Source organism: Pseudopodoces humilis, chromosome 21 (assembly GCF_049639895.1).
Source record: "Pseudopodoces humilis isolate 2021_Gansu_Grassland_sample_001 chromosome 21, ASM4963989v1, whole genome shotgun sequence".
Lineage (NCBI taxonomy): Eukaryota > Metazoa > Chordata > Aves > Passeriformes > Paridae > Pseudopodoces > Pseudopodoces humilis.
In genome coordinates this window covers 2,375,301-2,394,044 of record NC_142220.1, presented here as the reverse complement: position 1 = coordinate 2,394,044, position 18,744 = coordinate 2,375,301, and the positions used below count along the sequence as shown (strand labels likewise).

Genomic DNA, 18,744 nt, shown 5'->3' with positions numbered 1-18,744 from the left:
AAGGCTCAGTGTACTAATTCCTAATAGTCAGAGGAAAAAGCTATTAAAGAGAGCTTCACTAATCCAGTTATTCTTAAACCTTGTTGCTGGGAGTGAAGGGTGAACTGGGAACTGAGATACCCACGATAACTCCCCATGCTTTTTTGGTCCCCAGTTTCTGTTGCTTCTCCTCAAAATGCACAGACATGGAGAGGGGGGAGAGACTGGGATACCATTTCTATGTTCCAGCTAATTATGGCAACCTAAATGATTTTAAAAGGTATGAGGAGAAAATTATTTTAAAAGATATGAGGAAATGACCTGAGCTAGATTCCCCTTTGGCAAAACGTTTCCCCCCAAAAATGGGTGGGTTCTTGAATCATAAATACAGTCCTGTGTCTCAGAGTGGTTTGGTTTTCAGGGTAGCTTTTTTAGCTTGGGTTTTTTTCCTTTGTGTCTAAGACCTGCCTGTGTTCTATATCCAAACTGGCTCTTCAGGCAGGTTACAGATGTGGTTTCACTGCCCTGTGGGGCTTTGTGTGGCGTGCCCAGGTCGCTGTGGGCTGGGGTGAGGCTCTGCAGCACCTGTAGGTGCCCTCTGGTCTCACCAAGCTGCACCAATGTCCTGTCTGGTGCTGCCCTCGTGAAGCAGGACTGCTCTTTTCTCAAATGTACGCTCCTGACCACAGAACAAAGAATTCATAAGAGGAAAATGCTCTTGGCATCTCTTTATTCAACCCTCATCCTCAGGTCGAGTTCATGTCCTTCTCCAGCAAAACCAAGCCCCTGTGGAGGTTGAGCAAACCAAGGTCAGGTGTTCCCTCACCCTCCAAGGGCACAGCCAGCTCCAGATGTGGAGATCACAGCTTTTTCACCCCAGAGCCGTGTTTGGGGTGTAAAGATCTGCTGCAGTCACACCAGCACCCCGGCCGAGCACGGGAGCTCTGGTCAAACACCAGCAGAGGAGCCCAGCGGGATCCTTGATCTTCTGACATCTCCCCTCTGAGTCTCTGCAAGCGCCTGCAGGTGGAAATGAGCAGTTCTGAAGCTGCCACTTGCCCTGCAGGGTTTTCCCTGGCTCTGAGCTCGGTTTAAGTGTCCAGCTTGGCTCTGTGCGCCGCAGGGCTCTGGGGCTGTGCCGTGTCGTTGGCCACCACCGCGGCTTCTCCAAAGGTGTCGATGCACGTCCCCACAGCAGCCAGGACCAGCTGTAGCCGCCTGTCCAGGGCCAGGAGATGGGGCTCGGTGAGCACAGGGGCCAGGGGGTCCTGCAGGAGCGATTCCCTCATCACGTCGCTCAGCCGGTACTCGGGCTCCGCCAAGAGCTGCAGGCGCAGCAACGTCGTTCTCTTTATTCTGGAAAAAAAAACAGAAATCAATGATTTAATGCCTCCCAGCAAGAGCAGCTGAGCTCCTTGACAGCAGGAGGGCAGAGATGGGTGAAGAAATTTAAAGCAGTATTGGACAAAAGTTCTTTAATTTTAATTTTGGAAGGTAATGAATTTTTTTTTTTTTTTTTTTTTTTGGAAACTTCTTCCTTTGTTTCTCCAGAGTATTTGTACTTCAAATTTCTGTCAGCAGAGAGAAAAACACGAAGTTCTCAGTAGTGAGTGAGTCAGAGATGACCCAGTTCCCCAGGTTCCTGTGGGGTGGTGGCATCTCCCCAAGGGTGACATTTATGAGATGGGAGCAGAGGGGGAGCTAAATGAAAAGACATGAATGAGAAAACGTCTTCTGTCAAAACTCTGAGCAAAAAGAGGGAATATTTCCTGGAACTGATGTAACTGTGACTTTTCACCTCAAGGGGTACTGAGATTCAAATGTGATTTGTTTTGACAGAAAATGGGATGAAAAGCTGCAATCTTGGAATGCTTCTGGGCATGAAATGAAGTGTTCTGAAATCATTTGTTTAATCCTCAGCAGAAATGTGTTGACTTCAGCATGTATAATACTGAAATGAATCAGGGCTTGTAGTTACTGCCCTTTAAATCTTGGAAACAAAGTGGTCCATGTTTGTGGAACCATTTAGCCCATTCAGAATTTTCAGGTGGGAAAAGGTACAGTCAGATCCATTTTAGGCAGCTCAAGATTTTGTATTTGTAGGCTGTCTACATCCACTGGGAATGTTGCTCTGGATCTGTGCAGCTCCAACAGGCCAGGTGCTGTTTGGGAAAGGGTTGTGGCTGTTCCAGCTGCTGGGGACAATCACTAAGGTTGGAAAAGGCCTTTAGGATCAGCAAGTCCAGCTGCTGTCCCAGCACCATCAAACCATGTCAAGAGCCACATCTGCACATTCTTTAAAGAATTCCAGGGATGGTGACTCCATGATTTCCCTGGGCAGCCTGTGCCAATGTTTTAAAACCCTCTCCAGGAAGAATTTTTCCTAACATCCAATCTAAATCAGGAGTGAGTGTGGAGCGAGGTGTGTGTGGGCAGCGTGCCTGTAGCACAAGGATGCTCCTGCCACAGGGGCAGGCAACACCTTCCTGCATTAATATTCCTGAAGAAAATAAAATAACCAATTGATCAAGAGTGAGGGCTGACAAGGAAGCTTTAAAGCCCAGCTGTGAGGTGCTGCTGCTGCCAGGGAAAGCTGTGCCCGGAGCAGATGTGAACGAGCAGGAGCTGCTGTGGGTAAACACCAGCTGTGTTTGCTCTGGTCCCAACAGTGACAGTGTTTGGAGGTGGAGAGCAGGCTGCTCTGACCCGTGGGGAGCAGCTGACTGAGAGCTGGAACAGTTTCACAACAAACAGGCAGAGCACGGAGAGGGCTGAGATGGAAACGCTGCCGCTCCAGTCCCACGGGGGCTGTGACCTGCTGGCTGTGCTGAGCTGCCGGACGTTTCACCCCGAGCCTTCCAGGGACATCAGCAGCCTGGCTGGGGCTGCTGTCAGCCTGCCTGTGCCTCCAGGAGGGAATGGGTGCTCTCAGGGAAAGGAGCATCTCATGGCGTGGCTGTACTGGTGCCACTCATTGGGAGAGGAGAGCTGCAGGCTTCAGCGTGTGGGACAGGGGCTGGGAAAGGCAGCTAAAACCAGGCTCAAATCTGCTGGAAGGCAGACTTGGAGCAGAACTGAGCTGGGAATGAAGTGGATGTGTTTAACAGGGAAGGAAGCTCTCAGCATCCCTGTGCTCCCAGCGCTCCTGGCTGGAGGAGCTTTCCTGCTCCCATGGCTCAGCTGGTGTCGGAGCACCGAGGTGACTCGGTGGGCTGAGTCCAGGTGGTTGGTCAGGGAAGGAATTTGTTACCTCTGTGTGCTTACTCAAGTAAAACCTCTTCCTTTCCTTTCCAAGTGGTTTTAGACACTCTCCACTCCAAATGGGTCAGCTCTTGTGGGAAATGAGGGTTTGTCTGTCTCCCTCAGACAGCACGAGTTGTTTTTATGCTGTTCCTGGCCCAAGTTTGCTTATGAAAAAGTGTTCAGGTCCTCTTACCGCTGCCTTCTACAAGAATTAAATTAAGAGGAGTTTGTGGGAGGTGGATCTGGAAGAATAGGAATGATGTGGCCTGTGGATATTACGGTATGCAGGTCAAATTAAGAGGCAGAGTTAATTTCAAACTGCACAAAATTTCAAGAGAAGGATTCCCTGAGAGCCTGCAATTAGAAATGAAAAGACTTTATGAGTGCAAATAACAGTTCTTGAAATTAAACTTGGTGGGAGGAAAGTGCAGTTACCACCCTGAGGGGGAGAAGGAGCAGGTAGAGCAAGAAAAAAGGCTCCACATCTGAAGAGAAACCCTAGGAAAGAGCAGCTGCTTCTGCCTCTTAAATGTAACTTTCAGCTGCTGATTAATGTGAATTAATGAGGTGGGAACATCAGGTTAAATTTATGAGCTTCTGCTTCATTCCACGAGAAGAGGGAGCTTGATTAAGTGGATCAAAGTTCCACCAGGATTTTGGATGGAGATTTCTGTGTTTCCTACTAGCACCTCATGTTGGTGGGCCGGGAAAGGCTGTTAGAACTTTCTGGAAGGGTTTGATCCACTGGCCAGTGTCTCCTGGTCTATCAGTGAATGTTTTCCCACTTGTGATCCCCTTGGCAGGTACAGCAGGGTCCTCCTGGAGCTGCTGGACGGAGCCAGGCCTGGGTGACCTCCCCAGGGGCAGCAGGAACACCCCAACATTCCTGGGAAGGAAGGTGCAGCTGGAACTTACACACAGCACTGGGAGAGCGGAGCCAGGATGGAGATTTCATCGTGGGAATGCCGCCCAAACCTGGGGGTGAAGCAGAGTTCAGAGCCTGCCCTCCTCCTCCTCCTCCTCCTCCTCCTCCTCCTCCTCCTCCTCCTCGCCCACCCCTCCCGCTGCCTCACCCTCTGGCGTTGTCCAGGTGCAGCAGGAAACCATCGTCCCCAAACTTGGTGAACATCTCGTAGTGGTGCCGGTCCATGTTCCCTGGAAAAGGACAGACAGAGGGACGGAGTTTCCCTTGCAGGGAATTTTCTAAATCACACCAAGCTTGCTTTCAGATCTGCATGGAATATTTGTTGCTGTGCTGGAAGTGGCTGAGGTGCTGCTTTCCCCTTGCTGGGGTGAGCCTGGGGGGCTCCCCTGTGCCCCCACTTTGGAGGGGCTGTGCTGGGAGACAGCACGGTCTGAAGTGTCTGTGGAGGAGAAGGGAAAGGGGAAAGGGGAAAGGGGAAAGGAAGGAGAGGAGAAAGGAGAGGAGAAAGGAGAGGAGAAAGGAGAGGAGAAAGGAGAGGAGAAAGGAGAGGAGAAAGGAGAGGAGAAAGGAGAGGAGAAAGGAGAGGAGAAAGGAGAGGAGAAAGGAGAGGAGAAAGGAGAGGAGAAAGGAGAGGAGAAAGGAGAGGAGAAAGGAGAGGAGAAAGGAGAGGAGAAAGGAGAGGAGAAAGGAGAGGAGAAAGGAGAGGAGAGGAGAGGAGAGAGGAGAGGAGAAAGGAGAGGAGAAAGGAGAGGAGAAAGGAGAAGAGAAAGGAGAGGAGAGAGGAGAGGAGAAAGGAGAAGAGAAAGGAGAGGAGAAAGGAGAGGAGAAAGGAGAGGAGAAAGGAGAGGAGAAAGGAGAGGAGAAAGGAGAGGAGAGAGGAGAGGAGAGAGGAGAGGAGAAAGGAGGAGGAAGGAGAGGAGAGAAGAGGGAAAAAAAGAGAGAAGAAAGGAGGGGAGAAAGGAGAGGAGAAAGGAGAGGAGAAAGGAGAGGAGAAAGGAGAGGAGAAAGGAGAGGAGAAAGGAGAGGAGAAAGGAGAGGAGAAAGGAGAGGAGAAAGGAGAGAAGAAAGGAGAGCAGAAAGGAGAGGAGAAAGGAGAGGAGAAAGGAAGGAGAGGGGAGAGGAGAGGGGAGAGGGGGGGAGAAAGGAGAAGAGAAAGGAGAGGAGAAAGGAGAGGAGAAAGGAGAGGAGAAAGGAGAGGAGAAAGGGGAGGAGAAAGGAGAGGAGAGAGGAGAGGAGAAAGGAGAGGAGAAAGGAGAGGAGAAAGGAGAGGAGAAAGGAGAGGAGAAAGGAGAGGAGAAAGGAGAGGAGAAAGGAGAGGAGAAAGGAGAGGAGAAAGGAGAGGAGAAAGGAGAGGAGAGGAGAGGAGAGGAGAGGAGAGGAGAGGAGAGGAGAGGAGAGGAGAGGAGAGGAGAGGAGAGGAGAGGAGAGGAGAGGAGAGAAGGAGAGGAGAAAGGAGAGGAGAGGAGAGGAGAAAGGAGAGGAGAGGAGAGGAGGGAGGGAGAGGAGAGGAGAGGAGAGGAGAGGAGAGGAGAGGAGAGGAGAGGAGAGGAGAGGAGAGGAGAGGAGAGGAGAGGAGAGGAGAGGAGAGGAGAGGAGAGGAGAGGAGAGGAGAGGAGAGGAGAGGAGAGGAGAGGAGAGGAGAGGAGAGGAGAGGAGAGGAGAGGAGAGGAGAGGAGAGGAGAGGAGAGGAGAGGAGAGGAGAGGAGAGGAGAGGAGAGGAGAGGAGAGGAGAGGAGAGGAGAGGAGAGGAGAGGAGAGGAGAGGAGAGGAGAGGAGAGGAGAGGAGAGGAGAGGAAAGGGAAAGGAAAGGAAAGGAAAGGAAAGGAAAGGAAAGGAAAGGAAAGGAAAGGAAAGGAAAGGAAAGGAAAGGAAAGGAAAGGAAAGGAAAGGAAAGGAAAGGAAAGGAAAGGAAAGGAAAGGAAAGGAAAACCTTCCCCTCCAACATTACCTATTAGGAAGTCAAATATGGCCATGTCCACGATGTTGAGCAGCCGGTTGCTGTTGCTGTAGGGGTAGATCTCCCTCACTGTGTTGCAGTACAGAGGATTCATTTCCCATCTGCAGAAGATGGAGAAGGGGAGACACCCTCAGCTGGTGCTGCCATGTCCCAAAAGTTCCCCAAAACCCATCTTCCAAGTGAAGATGCAAAGGAGGAGGAAATAAAAAACAAATCTCCCCTTGTGCATGCAGGAGACTGGAACTGAAACACAGCCAATGGCCAGGCTGTGAGGGTTATTACACCAATTATTACACTAATTATGGACTCCCAGATTCCTGTGCCTGTTTCTGCAGGTCTGTCTGCAGAGACGGGCAGCAGCCTCACTTCCCACTTACTCCTCTTTTCCATGGAAGGAGTAGGAGCGGATCCACGGGTTGGGGATGGAGAGCCGTGGGGCCAGGTTGAGGGAAGGCAGGAAGGCGGAGAGGGAGCCCTCCAGGAGGTGAGGGTTCCCACACACCGCGTACTCCGTCTTGCACATGTACGGGCACTTGGCGAAGAAGCAGACATTGCTGGCTGGGAGGAGAGCAATAAACAGGGAAAAGAGCAGAAAACAGGGAAAAGGGGCTGTGATCTCCAGCAGGATGCAAGGTGGCCTGGACTGAGCCCTTCCCCACCTTGGGACAGCAGTGATTCCTTGTGGCAGGGATAATAGAGCGAGGGAGAACAGGGGAGGAGCCCCAAGGGGCTGCAAATGAGTGCAGAGCAATTGAAAAGCCCTGTTTGATGGATTTTTCATGGGAACACTCTGGGGAATCCCAGGAAAAACAAGGTAAAACCCAAAGCATCCACGTCATGGATGTCAGCCTGCCAATTCATAAATCTGGGTCCTGTGCTAAGGGAAAAGTTAAGAAAAAAGGCCAAATGTGTAGATCTGGTGGATGATTCCAGCTGGAGGTTGGGAGGGGGAACTTCTGCTGTAACCATGTCCTTGTGCACATTTAACCCAAGAATTTAATTTCTGCACCACAGCACGAGTCCTGCAGCCCCTTTTCCTGCAGCCCCTGCCCTTCCTCCCAGCACAGGCTGGGCTGAGGTGTGAAGGGACCTTAAAGACAATTGGCACCATCATCTGCCTCATCCCTCGCACACCTGGTGACACGAAGAAGACGCTCTGCAGGACCTCGTTCTTGGTGACCTCCAGGATCTCCTTGGTGACATTGATCAACCTCCCCACGGTGGGTGGCACCCTCCGGAAATCCAGGATCCTGCACAGGGGGCACAGGGGATGGGGACAGGGGGTGTTGCTGCACCGTGGGGTGGCAGGTGCTGCCCTCTCCCCTTCCACCAGTGAACCAGGATCACCACACCCAGACTCTTTCCAGCAAAAAGCCACTCTGGGCCAAAATGCAGCTCTGTTTGGATTTTGGTATTTTAATAGCTGCCTCCTGGAGCAATCTGGATGTTCTCCAGCATTCCTGTCTCTTTCCCTAGCATTGCCTCGGTTTCTCCCATCCCTTTGCACACAAACAGGGTCCACCCAGGGCCAAAGCAGCCCTTCAGGCCCTTCTGCAGGGTTGGTTTGACACGGAGCAAAGATCTGGATCCTGGTACAGCGTGGCTGAGGAGGCACCCCCTCCTCCAGAGGCACTCATGCCCAGCTAATTCCTCAAAAATACTCTTAAAAACCTCAGGGCCTGGGGCAGGAAAGCACTGCTGGCAATCAGTGGGAAGCTGCTGCTGATTGCTGAGTCAGTAACTCGGGGTGAACTGGCTAATGCTCTGCTTGGCTCCTTGGGTAATGCCCTCTGCTCCTGGGAATTGGGCACAGAACAGGATTTAGCCTGTTACTTATTGAGCAATGCTTGGAGAGAAAAAAAATATTTGCTTTTATCCAGCATCTTTCAGCTCTAAAAACCACAAAGCACTTCACAAAAGCAGCCTGGCCTCATTTTTGTGGCGGTGGAGCTGCAGGGGTGAGGTGGTGGTGGCTGAACCGAGTAGATGTTGAGTCGAGTGAGAATGTTGGGGCAGAACTGGGAAGGGAATTCAGCTCCCTTTGTTCCCTTCCTCAGAGTCTGAGCTACAGAACTGCTTATCCTGTGGAAACTGGGGACCCCCACCCACCCTGACCATCAGGGACCACTTCCCTGGTGTTCAGCATTCATCCCACTGAGGAGAGAAAGGCTGCTGCCCTCATCTTCTGAGAAGGGTATTTTTGGTTTTATTAAACACACACCCTGCTGGGAAGAGTTGCCAGATTAATTGCTCATTATCTGAGGGCTTAAAAGTGCATTGCTGCAGTTTATCAACCCAAAGCACACCTTGATTGCTGATTGAGTGCGTGCCTCCCTCACCAGGAGGGACCCAGAGCTGCAGGGGAGGGACAGTGTGTGACAGCCAGGGGAGGAGGGGCTGACCTGCTCCAACCTGGCCTTCACCTGTTCCCATGCAGTGGCCAAGGCAGAGCTGCCTCTGGGCTGTCAGGTGAGATCCAGAGCCACTCCTTCCCTAAATAACACCTGTGCTGCAGAGCAATCCCTTCTCTGAGCTCTGCAGGGCTCTTCCCGAAGCTCTCGTGGGCAGAGTCGCAGCAGGAGCAGGCAGGGGCTGGGACAGGCCTTACCTGTCCAGGTGGAAGGCGGCGATCTCCGCGTTGTGCCGCTGGAAATCCACGAAGTAGAAAAAGTCCTCAGGAGTCTCCTCCTCGCGTTTCTGCCTGGGGGAAAGCAGGGGCTGAGCCTGGACACTGGGGGCTGGCACCAGGACAGTGCACCCAGGACAGCTGGTGGGCTCGGGGACACTGGGGACAAGGCCAGACCCCAAGGGCTCAGTGCCGAGCTGGAGCCCTCGCCCGCCGTGCCAGGGAGCAGCACTGGCACCCAGCTACTGCCAGGTGGCTGGGGGACACAGAACAGCTGACTGGGGGTTGAAATCTGCTTGAGCAAGAGCTTAGACCCCCTTAGGGCAAAGTTTCAGGTGGGTGTTTGTCACATCCCCCTGGAGGCAGAGGAGGGCTCAGGTCCGGTGCTCTCCTATCCCTGAGGTGGGAACTCCACTAAACTCAATTTTCTGGCTCTCACACGGTGCCCCAGCACAGAAATTTGATGTTCATCCTCCCAGGCAGCTGCAGGACACAGGAAAGCCCTCCTGGCTCAGCAGGGCATGGATGCTTTCCTTCCCCTCCAGGACCTGATGGAGGCTGGGCAGAGGTGGATGGAAACCCATGGGAGAGGAGCTGGCTGCCTTCAGGGTGAGGATTTTATCCCAGGCCCTGTGCTGCCAGCTGCTCTGCTCACACATGGACAGTGACAGGGAGGAGCTGGGACGAGTCCCAGGGGGCTGCAAATAAGTGCAGAAGCAATTTAAATCCTCTGTTTGATGGCTGTTTCTTGGAAACACTCTGGGGAATCCAAGGAAAAACAAGATAAACCCCAAATTCTGCTGGGGAAGAGGCAGTGAGCAGTCCCTCATGGCAAAGATCTCAGGAGAACAAGCGTCCCCAGGTCCTTCTCCACCCACAAACTGAGAAATTTCCAACACCAACAGCAGGGTGGGAACGCTGGTGTTTATCCACGTGTGCTCCTGGGATGGTGTGAGCAGCCAAGAATAACAAAAAATAATGGGACCTTTTCAGCTGCCCAGGTAGCTGAGGGCAGGAGAGGGAAGGTGTGGCTGTGGTGTGGCTTCTTGTGCCAAGGAAGGTCACAGCCCTCCCTGCAGGGGCTCAGGGGGGCTCTGCTGGCCTTACCTCATGGGCTTGAACATGGCTTTCCCAAAATCCTGGAACCTGAGGACCAGCTTCAGGTGCACACCGCTGGGCTTCACGACTTGGGGAGGAAAGGGGGTGTTAACTCCTGGGAAATGGGATGATAACTCCTGGGAAATGGGATGATAACTCCTGGGAAATGGGATGATAACTCCTGGGAAATGGGATGATAACTCCTGGGAAAGAGGGTGTTAACTCCTGGGAAAGAGGGTGTTAACTCTTGGGAAATGAGATGATAACTCTTGGGAAATGGGAGGATAACTCCTGTTTAAGGGGCTGTTAACTCTTAGGAAATGGGTGTTAACTCCTGGGAAATGGGATGATAACTCTTGGGAAATGGGGTGATAACTGGAAACACCCCAGTTACACATCCCAGCACATCCTGCCTCTCCAACCCCCTGAGTGCATCCCATCTCTCCTTCCAGCTGCGCCCCTCCCTCTCTTCCCATTGATTTTCCTTCTCTCCCTTGTGCCACAGAGAAGATTTCCCTTCAGCCTCCCTCCCAACCACCCTCTGTTACATCCCCTTGGGGACTTTTTCCTCCCTCCCCAGTAGAAACCAGTGGTGTACTGGTGTCCTGATACCCACAGAGAACAGCTGCTCGTGGCAGTGGGGCAATTATCACCCCTGGGTGTTAAAGTGTGGATGCGGCTCCATCATCTCAGAGGACTTTTCCAACTGAAATAATTTTATGCTCTGTGATCCCAGCCTCTGCTGGGGTGGTGGGGGTTCATGGGAGGGAGCAGAGCCTGGCTTGGCATTTCCCTGGCCGGGGTGAGGATGGAGGAGCTGGGGACTGGGGCCAGCCCAGGTGATGGCATGTGGGGACCCCAAGTGCCACACTCACTCTGGCTGCAGTCACAGGCTCCCAGCAGCGCCTTCTCATCCTGGCTGTAGTCTGCAAGGGCAGGAGGAGCAATGAGACCCTGCCAGGCTCCATCTCCTGCTGCTCACCCCCCTCCCAGGCTCCCAGAAGGGAGGACCGGGGCCTTTCAGCTGCACACAGCTGCCCCCATCCCCATCCCTGTCCCTGTCCCCATCCTTGTCCCTGTCCCTGTACCCATCCCCATCCCCAGGGCAGTGTGAGAAATGGAATTGTAGAGGATTCTTAAAACTGGACTGAAAGCTCAGTCCTGTACATCTGTGTGCAAACTCTGGGGTGAGGTGTGCTGGCTTAGCTAGGCCATGGGATAGGGAAAACATTGAGAGATTGAACTGGAAACAAGCTTCAAACGATGGCCTTGCCAACAGAACAGGTGTTTTAGAGAATCAGAACTGTGAAAGGTGCATTGTAACAAGACCATGTGAAGGAGAATGCCAAGTGATTAGTGTTAAAGGTGTTAGCAGCATCATGTGGCAAAAACTGATGGGCTAAAACCATTTATAAAGTATTGTAACCAGGGAATGAGCTGGCTTCTAATAGAGTAGCGTTGAGTTTTACATCTCTTATGTTTTACCCTTCTATGAGACTAAGAATAGAATAGAATTCTATAGTAGAATATATGTATATTCTATTATAATAGAATATAATATATATAATATATAATATATATATAAAATAGAATATAATATATAATATATAATATATAATATATAATATATGATATATAATAAATAATATATAATATATTAAATATAATATATGATATATAATATATAATATACAATATATAATATATATTACATATTATACAATATATAATATATAATATACATTATACAATATATAATATATAATACATAATACATATTATATATTGTATATTATGTATTTTGTATTATATATTATATATTATATATAATATATATTATATGTTATATATTATATATTATATAATATATATTATATATAAAATAGAATATAATATATAATATATAATATATATATAATATAATATATATATATCAAATAGACTATAAGAATAGAATAGAATAGAATAGAATAGAAAATATATATATAATATACATAATATATATTATATATATAAAATAGACTATAAGAATAGAATGGGATGGAATGGAATGGAATAGAATAGAATATATATAATATGCATAATGTATAATATATATATATTAATAGACTATAAGAATGGGATGGGATGGGACGGGATGGGATGGAATGGAATAGAATAGAATAGAATAGAACAGAATAGAACAGAACAGAATAGAATAGAATAGAATAGAATAGACTAGACTAGAATAGAATAGAATAGAATAGAATAGACTAGAATAGAATAGAATAGAATAGAATAGAATAGAATAGAATAGAATAGAATAGAATAGACTAGAATAGAATAGAATAGAATAGAATAGAATAGAATAGAATAGAATAGAATAGAATAGAATAGAATAGAATAGAATAGAATAGAATAGAATAGAATAGAATAGAATAGAATAGAATAGAATAGAATAGAATAGAATAGAATCGCCTCTCAGAGGCCCCGGAGGGCAGGAGGGAGCTCACCGGCGCTGATGGTGGGGAATTCCTGCATGTCCCGGAGCAGGCTGCTGACGGCAGGGCTGGAGCGGGGGTAGAGCCCATCGCGGCTGATGCCCAGGTGGAACTGCAGCCAGCTGGCCTCGGGCCGCAGCGGCAGCGGGGCCGCTGGGGAGGTCAGGTTCTGCTCCTCCCGGTAAAGCTTGTGTCTCCTGCGAGAGAGAGGTTCTGGGGATGAGCCACGGGGTGGAAAACTTCCCTTCTCTGAGCCTGGAGTCTGCTGGGGAGTGGGGAGGTGCCAGGAGCAGAGCATAGGGTGGATAAGGGGAAACTGAGGCAGCGGGAGATGGCCAGTCTCTGACTGTCTCTGACAGTGTTTTTTCCCTGAAGCTGGAGGTTCCAGTAAGGGGGGAAAATAAAAAAAATCACAAACTGCCTTTGTGACCAAATTCACAGTGAGCAGGGGTGCTACGAGCTCATCTGGCAGCATCTGCCCATGATCTAAAAATCAAGGTTCAACCCCATCCATTTTTGGTAGGTGGAGCTGAAGGAGCCTCCCAAGTTCAGCAATAACCCAAAACCATCTCCCCGCTCCATCAGCATTTTCCTCAACCTCGAGACCTCCAAGGCTGGGACTGTGGAACTGGAAGGTCACTAATTCCAGCCCGCAGAGGACGGAGCTTTAGTTTCTCATTAACATTGTCCAGCCCACGTAGGGAGCAGCCAGTCCTGATAAAGGGAAAATGAACTTCAGTTTACACTGAAAGTGCCAGGATCCATCCATGGAAGCAAACAGGAGCTGGGGGCTGATAAGGAGTAGGACATTAACCAAGGCAGGTTGGAGTGGCTGGAGAGGGGGAAGTGCCACATGCCTGGCCAGACTCCATCCAGAGCCTGAGCAAGTGAGCTCTGACCATGCACCGAGGCATTTATCAGCCAGGGAATGGTACTGGGGACTGGGAAGGGCTCCTGGGGGATGGTGTTTTCTCTGTTTCCCTGCTCAGCCCAGCAGCTGGGCTTTGGTTGGGATTTTTCCATCACCTTTCTCCATCCAAGCAGGCTGAGCCATGTGGTTAATCTGGCTGTGAGCAGGGGATGAACCCTCCCACAGGTGTTCCAGGGCTGTCCTTGGAGACATCTAGGAACTGGAGAGGCAGCTTGGATGTGCAGCTCACCGTTCCCTCTCCCAGTTTGTTTGTCTTTCCATTGGACTGGGTCAGCCACAGCGTGAAGTCCACGTGTGCGTGGCCAGGGGGAAGCTGGAGCAATTCCCTCCCACAGCAGCTCTCTGCTCAGGCTGCCTGCAGAGGAGGCAGAAAATTCCCTGTGCACGAGGATGTGGCCCTGGAATGCCATCAGCTCCAGCAGAAGTGCCTCGACCCCCAGCCTGCTGCCCTGCACCAGGTTTCCCGTGGATAAGTGAGGCACAAGCTTAACCCTGCCACAGCCAGGGACAATAAACCCCAGCACAAGGGACAGGAATGACTCAGGATTTTTCCCTAGGGAAGCTGCCCAAATATTTTACCATATTTGCTCTCCTGCCTGCCATACACACAGGCTGTTCCCCCGGGGTGGCAGCGAGCAAGGGATTACTGAGGGGGAAAAAAATGCAGTGGGAGGCAGATCCCAGCCCTACATCCACACTGTCCCTGCTCAGGCTGAGCCAGTCCCTTCCCAGCCTTTCAACCCAAAATACAGCTCTCTCTTCCTCCCTGCTTCCTTCAGGATTCCTGAAATATTTCCCTGGAAAAAAACAGATCTCTGCAGAAGGCATAATGATATAAAAGCAGGGTTCATTTCTACCCTGCTATAAATAGCCCTGGGGTTGCCCTGGCTTTCAGTTCTCTGCTGGGCTGGGAGGGAGGCACAGCGTGGGGTGACACTGCTCAGGCCACCAGCATCCTGAGTCTGGGGTTTTGAAGCTTCTCCTTCAAGGATAAAAATAAGCTCTGGAGTTTTCAAGGGATTTTTTTTCGGTTTTGAAGAGGTGTGGATGTTTTTGGTTTGTTTTTTTTTTTCTGTTTCCTTCCTGCATCCCCATCAGTCTCTCCAGCTGGTTCTGCATCCTGCAATCAAACTGCTGGTCCTGATTGGAGTGCTGGGAGCAGCCAGGGATGGGCAGCAGGGAGTTTGCAGGAGGAGGACACACTCTGGCCCTGGCTATCCCAACAGGACGTGTCCTGGGGCCGCTCCAGCTGGCAGAGTCCCTGTCCAGCTGATGTCCATCTGGGCGCAGAAATGAAGGCAGATGTGCTGTGCTGGAGGAACGGGGTTAAACTGCAGCCTGTTCCACTCAAGGGGAGTGTCCTGCTGCTCCCAAAGCTGCTCTGTGCAGAACATCCACGGCTGATGGAGAAATGTGCTGTCACCCATGTGGGGAGAGCATGCCCATGGACCCTGAGCCTCTGCTGCCTGGCTCTGGATGTGCAGCTGCTGCGGACTTCTTGCTCCTCAGTCCTCAATGGCAGCAGCAGCTTTGTTGAACCCATGCAGAAGGAGAGAAAGCCACGGACTCCTGATTCCCACGAGGACCCTGCCCTGGCCACCTCAGAGAGGACACGGGCTCTGCAGTGCTCCTGGTGAGGCAGAAACTCCTTCGTGCCCACAGCAAATGAACAATCTAATAAAATCCATCAGCTCTGGCAAGTGTCTCCTGATTATACACTCGATTTGCAGCACCGATGGGTGTTGGCAGGTTTGTGGTTGTGTCACCTCAGCCTGTGCCTTCTGGAGGTTTCACCCACTTAGGATCATCATATATTTTATTTCAGAGTGACTGAGGAATAATCAATACTCTTCCTCCCTTTCCTTCCTGGAGGTGCAAAGCGAAGTCAGTCAAGGACAAATGGCATCACTGTGTTCTTGCCAGTCACATCACAGCCAGACCTTGGGGCAGAAGGCAAAGTGCAGCCATGGCTTCATCACAAATTCCATGTTTTAGCAGAGTGGTGAATGAAGTTGGGGAATGCAGACTTCTCACTGTCCTGCAAGTGAGGCTACAGCAAGTGCTCAGGGCTTCTGATGGTGCCATCAAGCCATGAGCTGCTTTGGTTTAAATCCCCCATTCCCACCGGGATTTTGCTTGGGAAACATCCACCTTGGTACCCAAATCCTGATGTCTTCAGAAGGCAGTGCTCAGCTCTGAGAAGGTGGGTCTGTGGCACAGCCAGGGATACTCAAACCTGCCATCCACAAAGGATTGAACATCCAGACTGACTGGAGAAAGGGAAGAGTCTCTCAGGGGAGACCCTGGCTGAGCACAAAGGTGGTTCCAGACCCTGGTGCTGCTCAGGCCATGAAGGTCATTCTGTGTTCCTTCCATTATCGCTTCCCATCATCTCCTCCAGCAAATCTTGCATGGAACCAGCACTGGGTGAGTCCCACAGAAACAGGAGGAACAGGCATGGAAGTGGAGAGAGCAGGAGCTTGGGAATCCTGCCTGTGCAGCTCAGCAACCACCACACAGGTGATGGGAGGTGTGGGGGCTGCTCCGCTGCTGGAAACCAAACCTGGGCAGTGGGGAAGTGCCAGGACAGGGATCCCTGGGGTGGTCCCAGGATCCAGGGGCTGTCATCCCCTTGCAGGTGTCCTGTCCCACAGAGGGGACAGTGAGGTGATGCCATGAGCTCAGCACACCAGCAGCTCCGTGCTCTGTTGTATCCCAGTTTATGCATGAATGGAAAAGTTCTTGGGGTGCAGGGAGCAGCTGTGGGGTGCTGTGTGCTCCAGCTTGGCCCCAGCCCTCATGGAAGGGGGGGTTAGATCCTCCCAAGGTACAGATAATTGATGCTGGGAGCTGGTGCTGAGGGTCACTGTCCCCCCCAGGGCAGTGACCCCAGGGCAGTGACAGTCCCACCCCAGGAGCAGGGCACCAGGGAGTTTTCTTGTTGCTGGGGCTGGGAGAGGCAGCAGGAAGAGGGCTCTGAGCTGGGGGTCCCTTTCTCTGGGGCTCTGGCAGTGCAGCAGGGTGGGAGACACCCCAGGAAGGAGCAGAGCCCCTCAGCCCGGGGGTTGGAGCTGTGAGGGCACAGAGACAGAATGGGGGGGCAAACTGGACTGGGGGTGCTGAAGCAGGGGAGGGGTGCCCAGGAGAGCTGCCCAGAAAGGGAGTGAGTACCTGTGGGGTACCTGAGAGGGTGCCTGGGGGTGCCCATACAGGGAGTGCCAGGTGAGAGTGCCCAGGGAATGCCAGGGCAGGGGTACCTGTGCAGGGGGTGCCCAGAAAGGGGGTGCCCGGGAGGTGCCCGTGCAGGAGGTGCACTCACACGGGAGCTTGGGAAGGGGGTGCTCAAGAGATCCCAATACGTGGAGGCGTCCAAAAAAGGGGTGCCCAGGTGATGCCAGGGAAGGGGGTGATCATGCAGGGGGCGCCCAGGAAAGGGGTGTCCAGGAGATATCCCAGAAAGGGGTGCCCATGCAGAAGACACCCGGGAAGGGGGTGGCCAGGAGATGCCGGTGCAGTGGGTGCTCGAGAAAGGGGTACCCAGGAGATGCCCAGGAAAGGGGGGATCATGCAAGGGGTGCCCGGTAGGAGGGTGCCCAGAAACTGCCCGCACAGGGATTGTCCGGGAAGGGAGTGCCCAGGAGATGCCCAGGAAAAGGATGCCCAGGAGATGCCCAGGACGGGGGTGCCGGGGAAGGAGGTGCCAGGGCGCAGGGGTGCCAGCAGACGCCGGTGCACTGGGTGCTCAAGCAAGGGATGCCCAGGAAACAGGCAGGAAAGGGGTGCCGGGGAAGGAGGCGCGCAGGAGCTGCCCGGCGAAGGGCGGTGCGGGGGCTGCGCGCTGCGGGGCGCGGGGGTGCCGCGGCTGCGGGACGCACCTGTTCCAGCGAGCCGCCTTCCGCCGGTAGTAGCGCAGGGCTTCGCGGGCGCCCAGCAGCGGCTCGGCGGGGCCCGGCGGGGCGGCGCGGTACAGCGGGTGGGCGAAGAGGCGGCGCAGCGCGGGGGCGGCGCGGGGGGCGCGGGGGAGCGGCGGGCGCGGAGCGGGGCAGGGGCAGCCCGGGGAGACCCTCCCCAGCTCCCGCCGCGCCCGCGGCCAGAGGTGGAAGTAGAGGTCGGCGGCCAGCAGCGCCCCGAGCAGCAGCAGCACGGCCGGGCGGTCCCGCCGAGGGCCCGGCATGGCCGGTGCGGGCTGCGGGCGGCCGCGGGGCCGGGGACAGCGCCGGGCGAGCCGCCGGCGGCCCCCGGGGCAGGGCGCACGGGGGAGCTCGAGCGGAGGAGCCGGGGGTGCGGGCACCTCGGGGCGGGACCGGGCAGGGCGCTCGGGGCCCGGGGCGGGGGAGCGGCGGTGGGGGACGGCAGCCTCCGTGGGAGCCTCCCCCGGAGCGCGTCCCGGGGCGGGTGCCGGTGCCGGTGCCGGTGCCGGTGCCCGCGCCGGTGCCGGAGGGGACCGTGCCGGGCGGGCCCCGGCTCTGCCGCCCGCCCCCCGAGCACCGCCCGCTCGCCCAGCGCAGCCCCCGCGCAGGTGGCGGGTCCCCCGCCCGCCCTCGTCGCCAGCTCCTTCGGGGGCTTCGTCCCCTCTCCCGAAGGCGGAAAGTCGGCCCGGCGAGAGCTTTGGCAGGAGCTGGAGGGCGCTGGGATGGGATGGGGGGCCGGGGGGCTGTGTGGGAACGGGGCGAAGCTGCTCGAACCCCGCTGGGTGTCTGCGGGCAGGGCCCGGGGGGGCTTTGGCCCCACAGAGCTGGGCTTGCAGCCCCTCCGCTGGCAGATGGTTCAGACGCCGCTTTTATTTTCTTAATTCCTAAAAAAACCACCACCCTATAGTTGAGGCAACTCCTCCCTGCAGTTTTCCGGGAGCGGCTGGGCCGTGGGGATGTGCGGGGACCCACGGCACTGATGCGGGGATGGAGAGCCCGGCTGCCCAGCCCAGCCTGGAGAGCACCGGGCACCCAGGGGAACGCAGGAGAAACCGGCTGAGCACCGGGGGAGCGTGACCAGACCGGCCTGGCTCCGGCACCGTGCTGAAAGGAGAACAGAAAATAAACTGCAGAAAGAGGGAAAAGCCGGTTGTGTGCTCAGCTGGCTGGAGCAGGGCTCTGTGCGCAGCACGGCCAGGGGAGGCTCCGGGAAGTGCCTGGGATGGGCTGGACTGAGGAAAACGGAGTGGCAGGGGCTGCTTGCTGCCCGAGCATCTGTCCTGAAGTGCGAGATGCTCCTTTCATCCAGAAGGGGAGAGAAAACCGTCCCCTGGGCTGGGTTGTGGCTGCAGGAACCTGAAGCGCGCCTGTCGTCTTGGTCTCCTGATCTTTGGAAGACGGTTCTTACTCTCCTTTAGAAATGCAATTTCAAAATCGCTCAGTCTTTTGATATTTGAAGAGTTTGGGTTTCAGGTTTGGGGATTTTTGCTCTGCTTTTTGCTCTGGAATTTTTGCTCTGCTTTTTCTGTTTTACCAAATTGTATGTGTTTTCCACAGAAGATTTACAAGCACAAACTGCTGCTGGTGCTCCTGT

General features: G+C 53.3%; 1 protein-coding gene across 2 annotated transcripts; it reads right to left on the bottom strand.

Annotated features, from left to right (window-relative positions):
• Nucleotides 1–702: 702 nt before the first annotated feature.
• Nucleotides 703–17,428, bottom strand: FAM20A (FAM20A golgi associated secretory pathway pseudokinase). 2 transcript variants are annotated; one of them, XM_088065562.1, is made up of 12 exons: nt 17,115–17,428; nt 12,915–13,022; nt 12,321–12,505; nt 10,704–10,754; nt 9,838–9,916; nt 8,713–8,805; nt 7,239–7,354; nt 6,482–6,662; nt 6,096–6,205; nt 4,296–4,377; nt 4,138–4,197; nt 703–1,335 (listed from the first exon to the last, which is right to left on the bottom strand). In XM_088065562.1, the coding sequence occupies exons 1-12, from the start codon at nt 17,411–17,413 to the stop codon at nt 1,071–1,073; spliced, it is 1,629 nt and encodes a 542-aa protein (XP_087921688.1). In that variant the 5' UTR covers nt 17,414–17,428; the 3' UTR covers nt 703–1,070. The 2 variants fall into 2 exon arrangements, with proteins under 2 accessions (XP_087921688.1, XP_014111209.1); XM_014255734.2 differs by lacking the exon at nt 12,915–13,022 and having other exon boundaries at nt 17,115–17,413.
• Between the last annotated feature and the right edge of the window lie 1,316 nt (nt 17,429–18,744).